Source organism: Odocoileus virginianus, chromosome 5 (genome assembly GCF_023699985.2).
Source record: "Odocoileus virginianus isolate 20LAN1187 ecotype Illinois chromosome 5, Ovbor_1.2, whole genome shotgun sequence".
In the NCBI taxonomy this organism is placed as follows: Eukaryota; Metazoa; Chordata; class Mammalia; order Artiodactyla; family Cervidae; genus Odocoileus; species Odocoileus virginianus.
Window position 1 is genome coordinate 55997832 of NC_069678.1, and position 24060 is coordinate 56021891.

The 24060-nt window shown below is 41.7% G+C and overlaps 1 protein-coding gene across 8 annotated transcripts in view; it reads left to right on the plus strand.

The window, feature by feature from the left end:
* The first annotated feature begins 689 nt into the window (after nt 1-689).
* Nucleotides 690-24060, plus strand: part of PTGER3 (prostaglandin E receptor 3) — a 225914-nt gene continuing 202543 nt past the window's right edge. For 2 of the 8 annotated variants that reach the window (XM_020891712.2, XM_020891711.2), the window contains exon 1: nt 700-7059. In XM_020891712.2, the coding sequence (XP_020747371.1) occupies nt 6166-7059 (894 nt within the window). In that variant the 5' untranslated portion in view covers nt 700-6165. Of the gene's footprint in view, nt 7060-13708; nt 14187-24060 lie in introns of those variants that run through there. The other 6 variants (XM_020891713.2, XM_020891714.2, XM_070467933.1 and 3 more) reach the window with 5 other exon arrangements.

Below are 24060 nucleotides of genomic sequence, written 5' to 3' on the forward strand. Positions count from 1 at the left end.
ATAGGCTGCGGATACAAATTTGGGCTGTATCAATCCTCTCCTAAGGATTTATCATGATAAAAATATGCCCCACAAATGTACACACCAATAACTATAAAAATTTTATTGTACAATTGCTGCTAATAACAAAAAATTATAACCTAAACATTCAGAAAAATTATGCTCCAAACATTCAAGGAAAAAAAAAGTTATTCTGGTATTTAAGAAGATTATAAAGAATTTCTATATATAATGACCAAAAGAGATAATCACATTTGTTAAATGTTCAAAAGACAAGAAAAAGCTATAGGAATACTTCTAGTAACAATGAGAGGGTAAAGAAATCACAAGGGTTTTTCTCCTATTTTAATTTAGAAGGTTTATAGTTTTAAGATTAAATAAATTTATTTAATGATAGCCTGTGTGTGGTATGAGATAAGGATTGTGTTCATTTTTATTTGCACATAGGTATCCAGTTTTCCCAGCACCATTTGTGAAAACTTTACTGAATTACCTTAACACTGCTGAAAATTAACTGAATTTTCATTTATGTATGTATGTGTGTATACATATCTTTGTATCTATATCTCTGTATATTTATATATCTATATAAACATATATATATATATGTATATATGTATATATATATATATATATATAACTACATATCTATATAAAGTGGGCTTCTCAGGTGGAGCTAGTGGTAAAGAATCCACCTACCAGTGCAGGAGACACAAGAGCTGAGGGTTCCATCCCTGGGTCAGGAAGATTCCCTGGAAAAGGAAATAGGAACCCGCTCCAGTGTTCTTGCCTAGATAATTCCATGGACAGAGGAGCCTGGTGAGTTATCATGGGGTTGCACAGAGTCGGACACGACTGAGCACACACACACACATCTATATAAAGTTCAATGGACTAACATAAGCATACTATTCCAGTGAACTGCACGTATGTCATTATGCCAATATCACTGTCCTGCAGATAACAATTATAAAGTCTGGTTAAAAGATTTAAAACAACTATTTAAATTTATTGGAAAGCATTCAAAAGCACACAGAACTAGAAGAAAAATTTATCTCAAAAAACCAACTGACAGGGGTAAGGATTAAGACTTCTGGCCTTTTGGACTGAGGTGATACCCAATCCTCATGACTATCTCACAGGAAATAGTAGTAGAGAAATTGCCACCTCATTGGCAAAAAGTGCGTGAGATTGGAGTTCAAGGTTAGAAAAACCACTGCAGATTTCAATAGGAAATTCAAACAATGAGAACCACAGAAAGAGTTGACCGGAACTTCTGTCCAAATTACAGTTGACAGCCAAACTATATGTGAACGACAGAATTGCCCTGGAACCTAATTTAAAAAAGCAAGCTGAAGCTTCACCGGGTTGAAATACCAGGGCACAGCCCCAAACTGACAGAACAGCTAGAAATTAGAAGAGACCCCCTATAAGCAAATAAACCAGACAGAATGATCCCCACCACTGAACAACCAACAAATCATAGGTATGTTCTGGTTGTTTGGCTGATAAATCATGTCTAACTCTTTGTGACTCCATGGACTGTATGTAGCATGCTAGGCTCCTCTGTCCTCTGCTCTCTCCCAAAGTTTGCTCAAATTCATGTCCATTGAGCCAGTGATGCCATCTAACCATCTCATCCTCTGCCACCCCCTTTTTCTTTTGCCTTCAGTCTTTCCCAGCATCAGGGTCTTTTCCATTGAGTTGGCTCTTTGCATTAGATAGGATAGATCAATTCACAGGAAACCAGGCTTAAAGAGTAGCCATGAAGAGACAAGAGCCAACAGTAGCTGCCTATCAGAGGAGAGAAAATGTTAGCATTTGAATCCAGGCATGTTAACTGCCAAAAGGACCACCCCATCACTACCAAATCAGTAATCTTCAGAAGAAAAATGAAATCCACAGTCACTACACTATATGAACTTTAATGTCCAATTTTCAGTTAAAAATTACTAAGCATATAATGAAACAGAAAGAAAAGTTTGGAAAAGAGGCAGTCAATAAAAGGGGCTTAGGGTATCCAGATAATTGATTTAGAAAAGACTTAAAGTGTCTCCTTTATTTTGCTGAACTACTAATTATATTGATTAATGTTTGAGAGCTACATCTACAATGTGTTCCTGAGATAAATCTTATTTGATGCTGAAGACTACACATTTTTCCACTTTTTCATCAAAACTGTACATTGTTTCTAAAATTGGGTTTCTTGATTTGCATGACAAATCACAAAAGCCACTGAGTTTAGCATTCTTCTGTTATTTTGGGTAAAAAATCAAGAGATTCCCATTAAAATATAAACTCTGTAAATGCAGAAACTTTTGCTTTTCTTATGTCCTTGACAACTGTATGGTGTCTGACATAGAGTGGGTGCTCACTATTTATTTTTGGCTGCACCACACAGCATGTGGGATCTTAGTTCCCCACCAAAAATTGAACCTGCATCCCCTGCATTGGAAGCATGGAGTCTTAACTACTAGACTGGCAGACAAGACCCAATATTTATTGAATAAATGACTTGAAAACATGCTGAAATTAGTAGTTGTCTCTATAGAGTAAGAACTGCAGATATTTTCAGGTAATCAAGGGCTTGATTGTGTGAAACTATTTATTAATTTTTTCCAGTTCAGTTAGTCATGTCTGACTCTTTGCTGTCCCATGGACTGCAGCATACCAGGCTTCCTTGTCCATCACCAGCTCCCAGAGCTTGCTCAAACTCATGCCCATCGAGTCAGTGATGCCATCCAACCATCTCATCCTTTGTCGTTCCCTTCTTCTCCTGCCTTCAATTTTTCCCAGCATCAGGGTCTTTTCCAATGAGTCAGTTCTTCGCATCAGATGGACAAAGTATTGGAGCTTCAGCTTCAGCATCAGTCCTTCCAGTGACTATTCAGGACTTAATTTATTATTTTTTTAATTTATGTCTATTTTAAGATTTCCTGATAGAAGTTCAGTAGAAGTATATACAATAAATTCATCAGCACCAGCTAAGTACTGACATATGTCATGAATTTTAAGATGTAAGATACAATAGGTGATTTAAATTTATGGACTAAAATCACTTCTAGGCATAATGTCAGTTAAAATTACATAATGGGTGAATACATGCTTTAAAATCTTTTTAAAAGTTTTTGAATATGTGGTCTTTCAGTTACCTGACTTTATAACTTTAATCCTCACTGGAATATTGATTAAACAGACACTCAAAGGAAGACAGAATGACAACAGTTATGTATTAATGAGTTAGGTCCCTATGAAAAGTATCAGAGGTCCTTAAGCGAAGCATGTATTGTTCAGAAATTATATGGCATGTTATTAACCTTTGGGTCACTAGAGGGCGGTGATGTTTCAGAACAACACAATTCAGACTGTTTCTGTTCTGACACCAAGAAGTGCTGCTAGCATTCTATAGTGACACCTCAGATCCTCCAAATTACTTGTTTTCAAGGTGAATAGCTACAAAACATACAACTTAGGAATCAATACACAGAAAGGAGGAAAGTGTTATACAAAAACTCTGAAAGGCAGTACATTTAAGGCATTGGTGGAGGTGAGTTAAGAGAGGCTAGCATTAACTGATACTATATGCCCTTATATTTTAACTCTTATGTAGTCTAACTGGTGTGTACTGCAGTGAGGGAAACAAAATTTTCAAAGAAGACAAATATTCATAAATAGTAAGTTTTGATGTCATTGTAGATTGGCTTTGTTTTGTTTAGTTTTTTTTTTGCTGTATAAATCATGGAAAGGTTTTAAATTTTAAAATAAATATACAGTTACACTAGAGTTTTATTGCTATAACATTAAATTTTGATATGTACTTTCAATCCAATGCTTTGGATAAAACCTGTATCTGGGAATACCATTGAATATTATTTTACTTTTCCAATGACACTTTAGAAAAACATTTTCACAAATACGAGTTTGAGACTAATTAAAACTAATAAAAGCTTGGGGGGAAGATTTAAAAAATGAACCACTTCTCTATTCCTTCTTAGTTGTTCTCATTAGACACATGGCATTACAAATAAATTTGAAAAAAGTAAAAGAAAAAAACAGTAAAACAAAATAAAATTAGTAATGTGATTAATGCATGTTGTTAAAATAGAATTTACATTTCATTTTTGCTTTTTCTCCTTTAAAAACTATATAGCCCTATAATGATTTTTTTTTCAGACTCTGATACGGAGTCAAAACAACAGCATAGAAAGAATGCAAGGGGACATACTCCATTCTCATATCCTACCACTCATTTACATCCAATAAGATCAACTAAGCTGGAAAAGACAACAACTGAACTGACCCAGCCTTGCTCTGAAAGTCTGAGTAATGGTCTTCATAGGGCTGAGTAAATGTGCTTCCCAACTGGCTCAGCGGTAAAGAATCCGCCTGCGATACAGAAAACGCAGGAGATGCCGAGGGTTCCATCCCTGGGACGGGAAGCTCCCCTGGAGGAGAGCATGACAAACCGCTGCAGTGTGCTTGCCTGGAGAATCCCAAGGATCGAGGAGCCTCACAGGTTACAGCGCATAGAGTGGCACAGAGCCGGACACGATGGAAACGACTGAGCTGAATGATTAGATCTAATGTCTTAAATATGAGGGAAAATGAAGTTCGAAAATAATTTTTAAAATCTTTCCACTTCCCCGACAAGATGAAAAGGCAGAAAAACTAGACTCTCCCTAGATTTGAGAACTGCTGGTCTTATCACCTGTTGAGAGTGGTTATGGTATCTATGTAAAGAACACTGTGCTTCAGATAAGAAGTTGGAGACTGGAGAATTGCTGAAAGACTTGGGCACATCCTCTAACTTCAGTTACCTCACCTTAAAAGGGGAGTAATAATACTTGGAGGATGTCTGAGAAAAAATAGGGAAATGGTTGTGAAACACATAAAATATTGGCTTAATAAAAGATGTTACTGAGTGATTATGCCCATTTTCACTAAATGTGAAGACCTTCATAACATCTAAATGCAGTTTCTAGTCCTAATTGCATAAGAATGGTCCAGGGTGGAGAAAGATGGTTGCAGGCTTTCTAAGAGTTTGCCTTGTTTCTCTGGCCCACCTCCCCTCACTCCCACAGGCTAGCAGCCTTTGATTTCAATAATTCAGATGTGCTGAGACAGTGAAATAGTGAGTGGCAGCCACCTGCCTCTAGCCCCTTTTGCCCTAGCTAAATGTTAAAAATATTTTTAATTAATTAATTAATATATATATATATATTTAAAGTTAAGGAAGGAGAAGAATTTAGGCTGGTGATGAAGGGGGTTGGTAGTTGGGATTTCTTTATTTTTGAATCCGAAGTCTGATTTTATTTTGTCTTCCTGTACCTATTCCCTTGAATCTTATGGCACTATTGGTTTTACAGTTTCAGTGCTCCCCTGGGGACAGAACAACCTGGCCTGCTTAAGATCATGCGAGAGTCCCAAAGTAGAAAGGGAAAAATGTTCACGCTCATCTGCGCGTCAGGAGTGTGGTTTGCCTAGATTACTCAGGGTCAGGTAGGTGAGATACAACCTGCCAGGGCCACAAAAGAGCCCCGGGAGGGAGACCCGGTCCTTACGTGAACCTCTGTGGATGGAGGAGGAGGAAGGCGGGCACCTTGGCAACTTGCCTGAGGTGGGGTAGCCGAGGGAGACCTTTTAGCCCCAGCCTCTCACCGACTCTCCTCTGGCAGAGAACCGGAGGCGGCGCGGGGCAGCCTGGCTGGGCGGCCGGTCGCGGCAGGAGCTGGAGCATTTCGAGAGGAGTCCTCTGCCAATGGAAGGATGTTCGGAGCCCAGGCGGCCAAAGCAGTGATCAAGCCGCAGCGAGAGAGAGAGAGACAGAGACAGAGGGAGGCTCTCGGCTGCTTCTGCGTCCTCCTCCCACTGCACTTTGGCCCACGCCCACGGGCGCCCCGCCCCCCTCGGGCTTATAGCAGGCGCCGGGCACCTCCGGACGCCTGGGAGCCGACGGCGCGGCTGCCTGCTTGGCCTGGGAGCCCCGGCGCCGCCGCCTTAGTGGCGAAGTGAGGCGGCGGCTGCGCCCCGCATCATGGAGGGCAGCCTAGCCGCGACCCCAGCCCCAGCCCCGGTCGCCACCGACAGCCGCCGCCTGCCGCGCCGGGTCGGCCGGCTCCCGTCGCTCTTCTCAAGGTGCCGTCCCTGCCTCACCTCCAAGGCAATATGAAGGCGACCCGGGACCACGCGAGCGCCCCTTTCTGTACGCGCTTCAACCACTCCGACCCGGGCATCTGGGCGGCCGAGCGCGCCGCTGAGGCGCCGAGCAACCTCACGCTGCCCCCGGAGCCCAGCGAGGACTGCGGCTCGGTGTCCGTAGCCTTTTCGATGACCATGATGATCACCGGGTTCGTGGGCAACGCGCTGGCCATAACGCTCGTGTCGAAGAGCTACAGGCGCCGGGAGAGCAAGCGCAAGAAGTCGTTCCTGCTGTGCATCGGCTGGCTGGCGCTCACCGACATGGTCGGGCAGCTGCTCACCAGCCCGGTGGTCATCGTCCTCTACCTGTCCCACCAGCACTGGGAGCAGCTCGACCCCTCGGGGAGGTTGTGCGCCTTCTTCGGCCTGACCATGACCGTCTTTGGGCTCTCCTCGCTCTTCATTGCCAGCGCCATGGCCGTCGAGCGGGCGCTGGCCACCCGGGCGCCGCACTGGTACTCAAGCCACATGAAGACCAGCGTCACCCGCGCCGTGCTGCTAGGCGTGTGGCTGGCCGTGCTCGCCTTCGCCCTGTTGCCGCTGCTGGGCGTAGGTCAGTATACCATCCAGTGGCCTGGGACTTGGTGCTTCATTAGCACCCGGCCTCAGGGCAACGGGACTAACTCCCGGCAAAACTGGGGCAACGTTTTCTTCGCTTCTGCCTTTGCCATCCTGGGGCTCTCGGCGCTGGTGGTCACCTTCGCCTGCAACCTGGCCACCATTAAGGCCCTGGTGTCCCGCTGCAGGGCCAAGGCCACGGCGTCGCAGTCCAGCGCCCAGTGGGGCCGAATCACGACAGAGACGGCCATCCAGCTCATGGGGATCATGTGCGTGCTGTCGGTCTGCTGGTCGCCCTTGCTGGTAGGTAGTTCCAGGGCCTGGGGAGTTCGGGGTGGGCGTGTGCGCGCCGGCGGGCAGGGGAGACTTTGGGAAGTGCCAACACCTGCAGGGGCGTGTCTGCAAGAGGCGAACTCTGGAAGGGCTCCACCTGCGCTTCTTGGTCTCGGCTTCAGAACATAGCTCCTCATTTACCTGCTGAGCACCTTCCAAGTGCTAGGCATCGCATCAGGCCATAGCCTGTGCACGCCTGGAGACCCCAGGGGTGCTCACATTCCAATCGGAGAGAGTAAGAGGATACCCAGGTGTTAGTTCACTGCTGGTGCAGAAACTGGTTTCTCCCGGGAGCACTAGGAGCAGAATAGAATGGCGATGACAAGTCTAGCCCGGTACTCTGGGTTTTCTCCTTATTTCAAATACCTCTCGCACGCTGAGTCGATTTTCACTCTGCAGAGGTACTTTCCCGGCGCCCCCCGCACCCGCCACCCGGCGGACAGGCACAACCGCTGAGCCAGTGCGCGCCCTCCCGCAGCAGCCGCGGCTCGCCTTGCTAGCAGGCAGAGGCGAGGCAGGAGAGTGGAGAGGCGTCTCGCCCTCGGCCATCCTCCGTCCTTTGAAATTCCGCTGCGCCCGCTAGGAAGTGCGAGAACCCACAGTCATCCGGTGGCCCCCAGGCCTACTAACTCCTTCGGACCAGCCTTGGCTTGTCCTTGCGGTCACTACGCGGCGCTGATGGGAAGGCCCTTCCTGGGATAGGAAGGAGAGGTTTCTGCACTTAGCAGCTCCTCACGGGGCCCACGGCCTGGGAGCAAGTGACGTTTCCACATGCTCCTTGTCTAACACCTGTTCTTACATCTTACTTTCCAGGTTTTCCTCTGCGGTCCTTTTAGCTCGACATTTGGTGTAAGTGCTATTTACTAATTCCTGGTGAATGGTTGCTTTTCTAGGCCCCCAGCAACCTAGCTCAGTAAATATTCCTGCAAGAGTGACCTGGTCACTGTGACAGGGTTACAACAGATGACACATCGGAACTAGAAACTTATTAGACACTTGTGAAAAACTCCTGAAATCCACAGTTTTCAGAAGCCACCCACATATAGGGTTTTTTACATTTTTTTTCTTGTTTTAGTTTTTATCTGTATCTTGCGGCTTGCGGAATCTTAGTTCCCCCACCCAGGGATCCAACCGGTGTCCCCTGCATTGGGAGCTTGGAATCTTCATGGCAGGACCATGGAAGTCCGGAGCTTTTCTTTTTTTAATTGTGATAGAATACACATAACATGAAATTTCCCATTAGTTTTGAGTGTGCAATTAAGTTATATGAAGTACATTAACATTGTCGTACACCATGTACGATTTTAAAATCCTTGTACTTTTTAAGAGAACTGTAGTTCCTTTTCTCCTCTCACCCCACCCCACCCCCACCACTCCTGCATTTGACAACACTCATATTCCAGAATACTCTTGTTTAATTGTGTAGTATATTTAGAGCAAGAGTCTTGGCTTGGAATGGATCATAGGTTGTGACAAGGAGAGTTATGCTGGGACCGAATAGTCCACAAATCGCTGTAAGGTCTCAGTTCTGCATTCCAGAAGCTAGAAGTCAGGCTGATGTCATCACCATGGCTTATCAAAGCCAGCACCAATTTTAGACATATTTACTTCTACTGTGTGTAGGTAGTCAAATAGAAGAAAAAAAGAATTCTAAATAATAAGCACTTTACTACAATTGATAGTTAATGTAGCTTTAAAGGCAAACAGAATATTTGAATTTTTCACAAGTCATTTGAGTCCCACGTATTTGAGTTTGTTCTATCATACTCTCTGTGTGCTCTATATATCCAAGGAAAAAGGTAAATCATATGAATAAAATGCTTACTCATACAGTTAACCAGACTTATAGTTGTTGCTTTTTTTTTTAACTAGAAGAGAAAATAAGCAGTGTGTTTTTTATTTCAAAACTGTGCTTCTAATAAGATGGGCACAGTGGCCTTATGAAGACTTTAGATCAGTTCTGAAAACTGAAACCTGGGATGATCAAACTCACTCTTAAGAAACCCTGTATTTGGAATTCATCTTACTTAATTTCATTTAATATTTGCATATAAACTTTATTGGTTTGCAGCATTTTATCAAAGTTTATTGGGTCAGTTCTCATAAAAACATTAAACAGATTCAACATGTGATCATATCAAAGAGAAGAAATTCGTGGTTTTCAAAATAGGTATTTTTTGAACTAAAGTAATTATTCTATTTTCTGTTTTGTGCACCACTGAAGTTAAATCTCCAAATATCTTCAGAAAGATCTGCAGTACAAAGTTGGAATTATTTCAAAGGAAAGAAAATGGCAAAACTGCTCTCTTAATAGATTAGGGAATTATAAGAAAGAAAACACTAGAATTTAGTGAACTGAATTTTTAGTGTATTAATGCTGAAGTAAGAGGGTTTTTTTTTAATATGTTTTCCCTAATTATAAAATATAGATTCCCTGTAAGCTTTAAGAAAAAAAATTGGGCACAGGGTACTAATCTAATTATCCAAAATTCTTACTTAAAAGGACTCTGAGTGTATCTTATCTTGGAGGACTAACGTGATGACAATAATGTTCAGTTGTCACTGCTGAAAAACTTAGCAAAGAATAGATACCATAATAAGAAAACATCCCAAATGAATTAGCTGCAAATTCCTGCTGTGTAAATAGGAGCCGTTTCTGGGTTTATCTGGTTTAAATAGAGGTTTATCTATGGTGTAAACAAAAAGCTTTTAAACTTTTTTCCCCCAGAAGCTATACAACAGAAAATCTGAAATTAAGTGAGAATAGTGGGAAGTGATGTCACCATTGATAGATGACTTACACTTCTTAGTCAATATAAGGCATCAGATTCTGTTGAAATCAGTCAATTGACTCAGCAATGCAATCTGTTTGACTTATTATCGTTAGATTTTTTATGAACTACGATCACCAAATAGTCCAGTTGTTTGACATGATAGCCAAGTTTCCAGAAGCAGGAATAACCTGAGGCTGTTGTTCAGAGGAAGCCATCAGGACAGTTTGCCCTTTTGTACACCTGGCACTCCTCAAAGAGGCACAACAGCTACAATACCAACACTGTAAGTGGCTAATCTGTAGCCATCTTAAAAATAGTAGGCGAAAAGCTATCTCCACTGTGAAAAGAGAGAATGAGGAACAGAGTTTCTCATCCATGACTCAGGAACTGTATAAAAACAGCCTTAGGAACTTTGCCTTTAATCTTGAACCAGCAAATTCCCTGCTCAATAGCCACAGATGTGAGCAGAGATGTTTTGACTCAAGGAGATATTTTGCAACATAGATGTAGTGTTTTTTAAGTTTTAGGAATCACTGATATTTTTTGACATAGAAAATTTGCCTTAAATGTACTACATGTGAAAAATAGATGCAATAGGTTATTTTACAGAAGTAATGGTGTTTTATAGTGTTATAAAAAGTATTATTAAGTTGCTAATATTTTCTCTGCCTATACATTTGTATTCAGGATGTTAATTCAGGGAAAATGATTAAGCATATGAATTGACATTATAGGAAAAATCTTCTATAATTTGTTTTTATAAGAATTTAGATTATTCAGAATTCTTAGGTTTGTTTTTTTTTTTTTTTTTTTTTAGTTTACTACAGTTCACTTTTAAGCATTGTGGAGGGATATTAAGTAGACATTAAAAACTGGTCAAAGCATTATAATCTGTTCAGAGAAGTAGGATTCCCACATTTGTAAGTGAAACAATTAGAGAATAATACAAGATTAGATGTAATTAACAATGCCTTTGGCTCTGGGAAGAAATCCCTCTGAATTTGCCAAAGTAGGCTTCCAGAAAGAGTTGGGCTGGCATAGCTTGACCTCACAGCTGAGAGTGTGAATGTCCGGGAACCCAGCTCACGAGAGTAGGGAGGGTGGACGCTGAAAACACAGGAAGAATGGTTTGAAAGAGTTCTGTGGATGGATTGAGGATAAATGCAGGATGAGGACTGTGTTCTTTGGCCTGTAGGCTATAAAACCTCTATTTTGGGTTTTTGAATAGGGGAATGAATTTTTAAAAGATTGTCAGAGCTGTAGCGTGTGGATAGATTTGGGCTGGAAAATGGGAAAGTGAGATCAGAAACAACTTGCTTCTGCAGGTCTGTTAGGGCCTAAGGGTAGAGACCGTGGAAAGAGATAAATCAGAGAAAGAAAGGTAATGCTGATAGAAATGGTCAGTTTAAGCAGTGATTGATGCATTTGAATTGTGGTTTTGGAGAAGACTCTTGAGAGCCCCTTGGACTGCAAGGAGATTAAACCAGTCAATCTTAAAGGAAATCAACCCTGAATATTCATTGGAAAGACTGATGCTGAAGCTCTAATACTTTGGCCATTTGATCCAAAGAGCTGACTCAGTGGAAAAAATCCTGATGCTGGGAAAGACTGAAGGCAAAGGAAGAAGGGGGCAGCAGAGGAAGAGATGGTTAGGTCGCATCACCTACTCAACTGGACATGAATCTGAGCAAACTTCAGGAGATAGTGAAGGACAGGGGAGCCTGGTGTGCCACCGCCCATGGGGTCTCACAGAGTTGGACACAACTTAACAATTGAACAGCAACGGTAAAGAGTGATTAACTCAACAAACATTTCTTCCACATCAACTATGTCCTACTCTTTGTGGTAAGTATTTTCACATGCATTACCTCATTTAACTGCATGCTGTGAAACTGCCACTCTGTTCTGCTTCATTCAGATGAAGAACTGAAGTGTGAAGAAATTAGAACCAGATTTCTAATTCAAGATATTTGACTCTGAGTTTATTTTTCATCTTTTTCCTGTTGTAGTGATTTGTTTGTTTGACTTAAAGTAGAGCTAATAGATATCTAAGCTCTTTTTCCATGTGTTATTCTGTTTCTCTTATTTGGGAGAATCATGGTTTAATGACCCAGAATGAGAAATTTGAGGAGACTGCTTGGTCAATTGTACTTTTGTAAGAATGGGGTTGTCCAGTAGTCATGTATGGATGTGAGAGCTGGACTATAAAGAAAGGCGGCAGTGCCAAAGAATTGATGCTTTTGAACTGTGGTATTGGAGAAGAATCTTGAGAGTCCCTTGGACTGCAAGGAGATCCAACCAGTCCATCCTAAAGGAATTCAGTCCTGAATATTCATTAGAAGGACTGAGGCTGAAGCTGAAACTCCAATACTTTGACTGCCTGACGAGAACTGACTCATTGGAAAAGACCCTGATGCTGGGAAAGATTGAAGGCAGGAGAAGGGGGCGATAGAGGATGAGATGTGTGGCATCACCGACTCAATGGCCATGAGTTTGAGCTACCTTCAGGAGTTGGTGATGGACAGGGAAGCCTGGCATGCTGCAGCCCATGGGGTCACAAAGAATTGGACACGATTGAGTGACTGAACTGAACTGAAGAGTGGGGGCTTCTGAGTGACTTGGGCTTTTGGACACCATGCGTAAGGAGATAGCAGATTATCTAAGTGATATATCCAGAAGCAAATATAACTTGAAGCTTAATTAGATAAATCAGGGCTTAAAATGTAGGTTTTTGTATCGTGAGTTTATTAGAGAGAGCCAAGAATTAAACAAATTCTTAAGCCATCTTATTTGAAGACATTCAGATGGTCTAGAGTTGTAGCATACGTGTGACTCATTGGCCTTTCTCCTTTGAAAAAACTGTAAAGGTCAATAACTCAATTATGAAAGTTTCCATAGGATCATTTTTCTGGGAATTACACTCAGAATATGCACTACAAGCATTTGTAACAGAGGATGATCGATGATTTGTCTAGGGGAGCTGAGAGGTGGTAGTGAGAGGTACTGGGTGTTATGTTAAATTTTCAGTCCTTGCCTTGCAGAGATAGAAAGCAGGGAGAGAAGTTCTCCTTCAAACTCCTCACATACGGTAGCACTTTGATAGTCCGCCAGTGTTCTACATGCCTCTTTCACACTTGGCAACTCTTGGAATCTACAACTGTAGCATGTCATATTCTGAATCCCTCTTTTCCCTCAATTCCTTATCATAGAAGTAAGTAAGTGGTTTGTATTTCAATTCCTGCCTTGCTTCTTTAGAATTATTAGATGGCCTCTTAAGTCCTTCTTTTCCCTAGAAAAATTCTAATTTTCAGAGATTAATGAGGGTAACCCAAGAAGGGACCTTATATTTCTTGGGGTTCCTCTTATATCTTATCTCCTGAGTGTATGTCAGCATTTTATGGTAAACATAGTAATTCATTCTTACACAGAAATGACAATTGGACAGTGTGTGACTTTTTTAAATGAGAGGGATGCACACACACGCATGTGCGCACACATATATGCACACATGGAAATAACACTATGGAGTTGTGACTCTGCTCCCTTTATTCGGAACACTTTTGTCTCCATTTTCCTACTTTACACCTCACCCCTCAGCCATTCAGGACAGCTGCCGAACAGTCACTGTCTTGAATTGGCTAAGGTCCCAAGTTAGCAGTGACTTTGTTAGAGGAACCTCCCTTGAGCCTCATTAGGCTTCGCTGGGTGCTCCAGCTCTTTGGTCCCACTTCGCTTACCTTGCAGATCCGGTGTCTTGATCTGAGTCACACTTTACTGAACATTCTGGTTAATTGACCTCCTGAGGGCAGATGTAGTAACTACCTGGTAAATTGTTCTTTTCCTAGGAACTATCATGATGACCAGCCACACACGGTATGTCCAGTACAAGCCTATTGAGTGAACACCTGAGCACATAAATCAGAAGACAGGTTCTTGTCCCAGTGACATAACACAATCCATTGTGTGACCTTAAATAGCTTGCTTGATATCTTTGTGAACACTTTTCTTTTTTTCTTGTAAAATAGGAATAAAAACACCAACTCAACTTATTTCACAGGATTGTAATAAAAAGCAAAATAAATGTATGTGAAAATAATTGAGACTATTTCTTTCATATTAAGAATACTACTGTGATGTTTTATAGATGACAGTGTTGACTTCTTGTCTTCAAATAGACCTTTCTCCCAGGAAACTGGAGAAAAGAGAGACGTGATATTTCACAGCTTGATTAGTTATAATTAACTGGTGGGGAAATGTGGTGGAGAATGTAACTTCTCAGAAAAAATAATTAAGAAAAAGGACAAATAAATATTGTAAGATAAATATTTGTGAATATTTGCAAGGTATGGTAATTCATCCCTCCTCCCCGCCCCCGTCACCATCACCATTCTCTCAGTTCTTGGATGCTTTCCCCCTCACAACTGCCAGTTAACTCTCTAAACCTAAAACATGCTGGATCCCACCTCCCCTTCCCTTGAACTTGGAGGAGTACCCACCACCTCATGCTCTGAAAACCCCTGTCTAGAATACGTCCCTTGTCTTTCCAGTCAGGGACTCCATGTGCTCAGACCTGTCCTCATGTAAATGAGCCAGATTAATTGTGCGTTTAGTTGCTGTCCTAGGTCAAATCGTTCTGCAGACCTCTGAAGGCTAGGGCCTGCGCCTTGGTTGTCCTCATCTCTTCACAGGTGATCCAGAGTGTTGGGGCTGCACAGATTCTCCACCACTGACTCACAGTCCAGAACTGTGTTTACATGAGCCTTAAATCAGACCAAAGCATGAGAAACACACAGCTGTAAACTGCCTCACAGTTAGTCTAGGTCCTGACAAGGCATTAATATTATTTGTAGTCTGCAAATAACACAAAGTGTAATTTTCCCATCCAGTAGCCCTCCTAGAATTCTCTTGGGCATCATTTATAAGGAGAACATTTCAGTGGCTGGTCTGGTCACCTATTCAAAATCAGTATTTTATTTTACTGGTGCTGATTTTTATGATAGGTGTTTGAGGACTATAAATCTAAAAATGAAAGATGGTTGCAGAGATAGAAAAGAAGGCTTGATTTTTCTCACTTTAATTCTGTTGGAAAGAAATTAGGTACTAATTTAGGTAAGAGTCATATCATATAGTGAAGTGAAAGTCACTGTCGTGTCCAGCTCTTTGCAACCCCATGGACTATACAATCCATAGAATTCTCCTGGCCAGAATACTGGAGTGGGTAGCCTTTCCCTTCTCCAGGGGATCTTCTCAACCCAGGGATCAAAGACAGGTCTCATGCATTGCAGGCAGATTCTTTACCAGCTGAGCCACAAGGGAACCCCAAGAGTCATATCATATAAGTACAGGATAAATTTTACACCAAACAAGATTTTTACAAATCTTGGTAATACAAAGACAGAAGACCAAGTTGGAGCTGGAAGTATATTTATTTTAAGCAATTTTTTGAGTTTTTTATAAAACATATATATCTGTGTGTGTGTGTGTATATATGTATGTATACATATACATATATATTTGACTCTGCTGGGTCTTAATTGTGGCATGTGGGATCTAGTTCCCTGAACAGGAATGGAACCTGGCCCCCCTGGATAGGGAGCACAGGGTCTTAGCCACAGGGTCACCAGGGAAGTTTCCTATTTTAAGCAATTATTGATCTAATAAAAATCAGATATAATTTTAAGAACACACTTTTCACTAATCCTTTATTTCCTCTAAGTAGATTTGATCTTTTGTTTCTCTTTCTGAGTATTCACTGTTTCATTTTCTGTGCTTGAGAATATGCTGCTGTTGGTGTGACTCCTGAGCATTTGGAGAAAGAAGTATGCTGTTAGTGCTGAAAATACTGAAAGAGAAATCCTAAAAGATACGGTGTGTTTTGAAGAATTCACCAGTCCAATAGAGTGGAGCTTTCTTTGTGGTCTTGATATACGAAATTTCCCTGGTAATGTTCTACCACTTTGGGTCAAATATAGCACACACATCCGCATTTCCCTAGTTAATCCAGTGCCTTGGCAGTCAAAGGCACAAACAGCGGTCAGCGATTAAGTGACCTCCACCTCTGTTTCACAAGAAGAACAAGAGAAAGCTATTGAAGAGCAGGTGGAGGCTAGAGACAGCAAAAGGCACTGGAAGGCAAGAGCCCGCGGTTCTCGTCTTGGCTTTTCTACCAAGGGATAAAAGTCATCCTATCTTTCTGGTTTTCCCTTTCCTTGTGAGTAAAATAAAAACACTTATCACTCTAACCTTCTTTCCGGTTCTGACTTCCTGTGGCTCAAAATAGATAAAATCATCCCTTTTGGACATACCATATTAGGTATGTGGAGGGAAATACCCAAAAACGTCTTTAAAAAGAATCATAGAAGTGTATGCAAATGAACAGAATAGATCATGCATTCTGTTATATAATTCTAAATCTGTATTGAGTGCTTGCTTCATGTCTGCCTCTCTGGTGATGCAGTGATGACTAGGGTAAGGGTGAAGGTGTTGAGCAGTTACCAGGCTCTAAGGGGCAGTCTTCATGTCATGTTCCGGGCGAAGGACAGTCCTCGTGGAGCCGGGTGCCACCTGTGCTATACTTGGTAGCCCTGAGCGGAAGCCAGACAGACACGCTAGCTTCTTCCATGAAACTTTCAGTCTACTGAGGTAGACCCGCAGAGAAGAAACCGTTCATCCAGTAAACAAGTGTACCCAGTCTGGTGGGTCGGCGCCCTGGTTGCTTTCACTGGCACATGGTGCAGCTGCTGCAGGTTGATCTTGTCTGGGCTGAAGGGCGGTGCTGGTCCGCTGCCACCGTGAGGCCCATGGACTGCATCCCTGCCCAGGCTGCAGTGTGTCTGTGTTTGGGCGCCATCGTTAGGAGTCACATTAATTCATACCCTCTAACTTCAGCCATGAAGCTCAGCAGCAATTTTCTGAAGCACAGCCACTGTGCTAGAATGAAAGGACCCAGAGAATGGCTGGCCTCTGGCCACATACTGCCTGGAACCTCCTTCTGGGGTCCTTAGGCTCTGGGTTGTATTCAGATGACTTTCTCACAAGTTTGTCTTTCTCTTCCAGTAAATTTTATTTTAAGACATTCCATGTCTTTTCCCTCTACTGAATGCAGCCAAAGTTGCTCTCTGCTAAGTTTCTTGGCTTCAGATATTGGGAAGAGGAGGTTAGATTTCTCTGCTTTTTTTTTTTCCCCAGAAAATATGATAAATATGATGGTCTACTTCTTCCCAGGTAACCAGCAATTTATACCAGGGGTGTGGTATGGATTTCCTTTGTTGTACCACTCAACTTTCCTCTATGAAAACCAACTCAGTCAACATTTACCAAAGTGAGTGTTTCTTATTTCTGTAATACCTGCTCCAATGTGACTTGGTCTGCCCACCTGAACAGGGAAGAACAGGGCAGCTTCTGGAATAACATACATCATGAAAACAATGCATGTGTGTATGAAGTTGCTTCAGCTGTGTCTAACTCTTTGCAACTCTATGGACTATAGTCCTCTAGGCTCTACTGTCCATGGAATTTTCTCGGTAAGAATACTGGAGTAGGTTGCCATTTCCTTCTCCAGGGGATCTTCCCAAACCAGGGATTGAACCCGTGTCTCTTATGTCACGTGCATTGGCAGGCAGGTTCTTTATCACTGCGCCACCTGGGAAGCCCACATTAAAACAATGGACGTGTTATAAAGGCAAGAAAAAGGTGCTTTGGCAAAATGTCAAGAAGGGCCTTCTTTTGATGCATTGGTGAATGTGGGGGTGGTTAAAGTGGATCTCCCTAAGAAAACGTCATTTATGGTGAATCTTGGAAGTCAGTACGTTAAGAAAGAAAGAGCAACTTGTGAAACTATCAGTATAGGAAAGAGCAGGAAGCATTTGAGGAACTTAAAGAGAGCCAGAGGGGTACATTAACAGAAATAAAAGGAACAGTAGCTTTAAGGTAAAGCTAGGAAGGGAGACATGGTCTGCAGGGGCAGACCATGCAGAACCTTGTCATTTTTGTTTGGGAGTTTATAGATTTTTATCTTAAGTATCTTGGAAAACAACTAGCTTTGAGTGAGGGAGTGATTTGATCTGCTTTGTGTATTAAGATTACTTAGGTTGCCTTATGAATTAGGAAAGGTATAGGAGCTCTTGAGTACTGAGATCAGATGGAGATGTAGAGACATTAATTTAAAAAAAATTTTTTTTTCCATAATTGTTACTTTAAAAGGAGAGACATAGCTTGGCATAAAATTGACAGTGGGAGTGGAAGTCTGTGGAGAAGCACAGAGGGAAAAATTGAGCCAGGTGTGCTGGGAATGGTAAGCAAATCTGTTTTTGTTGAAGTATGTTTGAGAATGTCAAGAAATATTATGAGTCAAGTAAGGACTGAGGAGTGAGGAAGGAAGGAGTGCACTGGTAGATTGCCTTGAAGATTAGAAATAGGAATTTGCATTTCATCTTGGGCAAGTTGTATTGCTTGTCTGTGCTTCTGTTCCGTATTTGTAAAAGAAGAGGGTTGACCTTATAAAATGTCTTGATTTATAAAGGGTCATTTAGTAAAATAACTCGTCTAATGTTTGGTCTATTTCTAGAATATTCTTGGTGAAATTTTCTGTTTTGTTTGAATACCTTTACTTATTGGAAATGTGTTGCTTTTTAAGGGGCACAAAGAATTTTCTTAGAGGTTCTTTCTCTCTTTCTCTTTCTCTCCCTTCCTGCCTCCTTCCCTTTCTTTCTTCCTTTCTCTTTTAGGGTCAAGCATAGTACTAATAACATACGTAAAACACTTAAACACCATGTCACACTTAATAAGCACTTAATAACTGGGCTTCCCCAGTAGCTTAGCAGTAAAAGAATCTGCCTGTGATGTAGGAGCTGCAGGACACACAGGTTCGTTCCCTAGGTGGGGAAGATCCCCTGGAGGAGGGCATGGCAAACCACTCCAGTATGCTTGCCTGGAGAATCCCATGGACAGAGAAGCCTGGCAGGCTACAGTCTATAGGGTTGCAAAGAGTCAGACACGACTGAAACAACAAAGCATGCATGTACACACGCATATTGGTTGAATTGAAGTGTTGCTAATTCTAGTTCTTGGTTTATGTGGAACAATACTAAATTTAGTTAGAGATAGCTTTTATTTTTAATGGAGAAGGAAATGTTAACCCACTCCAGTATCCTTGCCTGGAAAATCCCATGGACAGAGGAGCCTGGCGGGCTCCATGGGGTCACAAAGAGTCGGAGCGTCACAAAGAGTCGGGTCACAAAGCTGAGCGTCTTCACTTTCACTTCCGCTTCACTTTATTTTTAAAGTTATATGACACTATGCTTCTCAATTAAATATCAAGGAGTTCTACTAAATCTGTGTAAATAAACAGTAAAATAACATGAAATTATCTTGACAACATCAGGAATAGGAGCCATGATGTATTAATTCATTTAAGTGACACTTAGGACCAGTTGTGTGTAAGACACTGTACTACAACCTGGTAGAGCAATGGCATGGTCCTTGTCTTTAAGGTATACTGAATGATTTCCCGGAGAAACTTGAGGCTGTGACTCAAAGAAGCAATGTTGTTTTTCTTTATCAGTTATGAATGTAGGGAAAAAAGTTGGGACCGTTCAGAATTTATTTACCTATTCACATGTTCAGTGATTGTTTACTGAGTACCTACTATGTGTCAGACACAGTTCTAGGTGCTGGAAGTATAGCAATGAAATAAGCAGACTAGCTTCCTGCTCTCAGCAAACATGCATTCTAGGGGAAGGAGAAAGTCAATAAATTAGATGAGAAGTCAGATTGTGGTAAATACTGTTAAGAAAATAAAGCAATGTGATATGATAGAGGAAGCCTGGGAAACTTTCGTAGATGGAGACATCAGAGAAAGGTGCCCCTTAAATGAGAGGTAATATTTAAGCTGATATCTGAGGGAAAGGAAAGAACCAGGTATGAATGATCTCCAGGAAGAATATTCTAGGTCGAGGAAACAGCGAAGGCCCTCACTTGGTAAGCTCAAGGGGTAGAAAGAAGTCCTGTGTGGCTGAAGTGAGATGGGTGTGGAGAGAGTAAGAGTCTGTGAATTGAGGTAGAGACAGTGTTGGGGGCCAGATTGTGTGAGGCCCTGAAGAGAAGTTTTGATACTATTTTAAGAAAACACTGGTAGATTTGAAGCAAGGGGAGTGACATTATTGGATTTATGTCTTTAAAAGAGTCTTCTCGAAGCTGTGTGAAGACTGGTTGCAGACGGGCCAGAGTGGGAGTAGGGAGACCAAGCAGAAGGTACTGAAACTGTCCTGATGGGGAACGACGACCACTGAGGGTGGAGCGGGAACGACGACCCCTGGGGGTGGAGCGGGAACGACGACCACTGAGGGTGGATGGAGAAGTGAATATATTCACACAGACTGTTTTGGAGATAGACTTCACAAGACCTTCTGTGATTCCTCTAATCCTTATCCTGTGACTCTGACAGGAAATAAGGCCCCATCTTCCTCTCTGGGCTTCTGGTAAGGAAATGGCTATCTGTCTACAAATGACTTCCCATCTGGATCCTTAACGTGGAAGTGACTATTCCGAGCTAGTAATGGGCAGATTTAGAATTAAGTTCTATCTAGTGGGGGCTATTTTTTTGTTCTGAGATGTGAATTGGAATAGTCAGAGAAAAAGGGAAATAAGCAAAGTTTGCTTGTGAAATAGCAGGATGTTATAAGACTCCTCGTCCCTGAAGAAGATCCAGACCAAACTAAAGCAAGCTAGTTTAGGGGGAAAAAAAGGAGAAGGGAGGTGGATTTCTTGGTTCATATAAATTGCTGGTGGTGCCAAGAGCGGAGGTGACCCTGTGGAAGACAAAGCCAGGACTCTCTGTAGCTTTCACTTCGACTTCTTGCCTGTGTCAAATCTCCAATTCAGGCTCTGTTTCTAAGGAACTAACTTTGGACATACTTGCAGCTCACTGGCCAGGTTCCATGCACTTTTTCCCAAAGCTTTTGGTTAATAGGTTTATATTTACAGTCTGCATGAAGGGGTTTAATTGTGCTATTTAGAATAATTTTGAAATTAACTTTATTTCTGGTTGTCCTGTGTCTCTGTTGTTGCACGGGCTTTCCTCTAGCTGTGGCGAGCAGGGCCTGCTCTCTAGTTGCGGTGCGCGGGCTTCTCATTGTGATGGCTTCTCCTGTTGCAGAGCGCAGGCTTGAGGCACATGGGATCAGAAGTTGCAGCTCCCGGACTCTGGAGCTCAGACTTAATCGTTGTGGTGCACAGTCTCGGCCACGTCATGCGGGATCTTCTCTTCTCTGATCAGGCATTGAACCCAAGTCTCCTGCATTAGCAGGTGGTCTCTCCACCACTGAGCCACCAGGGAAGCCTTAATTTTGCTTGTATAGCAATATAGTATTTCAATGACTATGAAGCACTGTTTCAACAAATTTTTTCCTCCTTTCCTCCCTCCCTCCTTTTTCTTTGTCATTTATTTAGTTATTTAGTAAATACAAGAAACAGTTATATGTGACATAAAGTTTCAGGACCCCACTTCATCTTCAAAGACATTGTGAGTTTTGTTATTAAGGATTTAGACCTAAAGAATTGTCCAGAAGTGAGATGGGTATAGCTTGAGGTTTCCGGTGGAACAGAGGTAGTTATATAAGTTTCTGAAAGCTCACAAATAAGCCATCAACAGCACAGAGAGGCAACAAGAAAAAGAAAAAAGAAATTTTTTATTGATTTTTCCATTAAGGATGAATTGCAGTCTGGGTTTGATGCTAATCTGGCAACTTTCTATATAAACCATTGGATGTACTAATGACCAACATTCTGGGTGGCATATTTTTTAATTCATTTAATGGTAATAATTTCCTCAAGTGTAGATTAAGGATTTACCTGGATCCACAAAGTAATTTCTTAACTTCTTCAATTTTGTTCTATAAAAAATATTAGGGGGTGTCTTGATTTTTTTCCCCTCTTACATCTATTTCTAATTAAATCGTGCTGTAGGTCAATTTCAGGGAGCATGAGAATACCCTCTGACCTCAGAGCTCTAGTCTTCTCCCTCAACTTGATATTTGGTCGCCAACAATAGAGTCTAACACTAAACACAAAGGGCATATGTGAAAAAGGATACTGGGGGCTCACAGTGTGCATAGAAAGCTGGCAGCTATGGAAGATAGGCAGGACACAGGCTGTTCTAGATGCTGAGCATCAGGCCACGATCCTACTGCAAAACAGTTTCTGTTGCTCTTTGTGTCCTGGGGGCAAACCTAACTGCTTTAGCTTGGGTGTTTTGCCTCCTGGCCAAATAAAGAGGTTACTATAAGAAGGATCAGACAACTGCAGCAACTTGTTTTTGAAGTAGGACCTGATAGTGAGAGGTAAGTGCTGGGATTTCTCTCCCACCTAGAATATATAGAAAAAGTTTTTCAAAATTGGGGTATTAATACAAAAGATGAGGGTTTGTTGTTACCATCTAGTCACACTTAGAAACATTATGACAGTAAAGTTGTATCTTTCAAGTCCTGTGTGTGTGTGTTCATGTCACTTATTGAGGAGTTGGAATGGCAATGAGACTGATGGAGAGGAAGCTGAAAAGATCCACAATACAAAAGGATATACTTATTGAATGCCTACTACATGCAAGCACTTGAGAATTACTTTATTACCTAATTTAATTGGCACAAGTTTATCAGTTTGGTATTTTTTTATCCCCATCTTTCAGTTGTACAAGCTATACTTTAAACAGAAAACTTTCCCCAGTCCTACCCATAGAAATTAGCAGAAGCTAGATCTTTTATGCTGTAATAATCTCTTTTACATTCATTGTCTCTTCTTATTACCTACCGGTGGCTCAGATGGTCAAGAATCTGCCTGCAATGAAACAGACCTGTATTCAGTCCCTGGGTCAGAAAGATCTCCTGGAGAAGGAAATGGCTATCCACTCCAATAGTCTTGCCTGGAAAATTCCATGGACAGAGGAGCCTGGCAGGCTGCAGTCCATGGGGTCGCAAAGAGTCAGACACCACATGACTGAACGACTAACACACAAAATATTTTTAGGTTACTTCATTGAAAATGTCACACAGAAAAAGAACAGATTGATTGAGAATGGTCAATGATCATGGAAACTGTCTGGGTCACATAATTATAGTGATTAAAGGTTTCCTGCAATATCTTTGTTGATTCATTAATTGATTACCCTTCTTAAGAGCTTGGGTTTCTAGAGAACATACTGTGAAAATCCCTGTAGAAGTGACAAGAATTTTGATTGTTCTACAGCAGACTATTAAAGGATTCCATTCAACACAGCGCCTACAATTTAGGAGGTTTTTTTTCTGTAAAAGGGCAGCATCAATTTCATCCGGTTCCTTCTGTCTCTTCAAGTTTAGAAAACTCACATACATTGGTAAAGTTTTACTAGGCAAACATTTTTCAGCTAGTACAATTCACAAATATTATTCCTTTTACTAAACTATTTATAAAACAAATAAAACTGTTTATTGAGTTCTCTTTGCTTAGCGGGAAAGTGTTTGACTATAGTCAAAATTAGAAAATTTGTTTTGACAGTTTTAAAACTTCTAGCATGATGAAATGCAATTGGGATTCTGCAAACCTGCTTTAATCTGTTATTTTTCCCCCTTATAATTATAGAGAAGAAAAAGAGCCCTACTGAACCTCAGTGTGTTCACAGTGACCCTATAATATGGAATTCAGGCATTTTTCCATCTAGCACTCTCACACCCAGATTAAAAGGCTTCAGATTCCTTAGTTTAATCCTAAAAATCTTGGATTTGGCCACATTTACCACGCATTTTCCATTTCTCCCCCAGCATCCCTACCTTTAGTTGTAGAAATCAATCTGTAGTTCCTAGAATAACTCACAGCATTACACACTTAGAAGTGTGACCTCCATATTGCAAACCTCTCCAGAAACTTCTGCTATTTTAGGGGAAAGTGAAAGTGAAAGTGAAAGTCACTCAGTCATGTTCGATTTGTTGTGACCCCTTGGACTATATACAATCCATGGAATTCTCCAGGCCAGAATACTGGAGTGGGTAGCCTTTCCTTTCTCCAAGGGATCTTCCCAACCCAGGTCTCCCGCATTGGCGGGGGGATTCTTTACCAGCTGAGCCACAAGGAAAGCCCGTATTTTAGGGGAGGTGTGTGCTAAGTCGCTTCAGTCACATCAGACTCTTTTTGACCCCATGGTCTGTAGCCTGCCAGGCTCCTCTGTCCA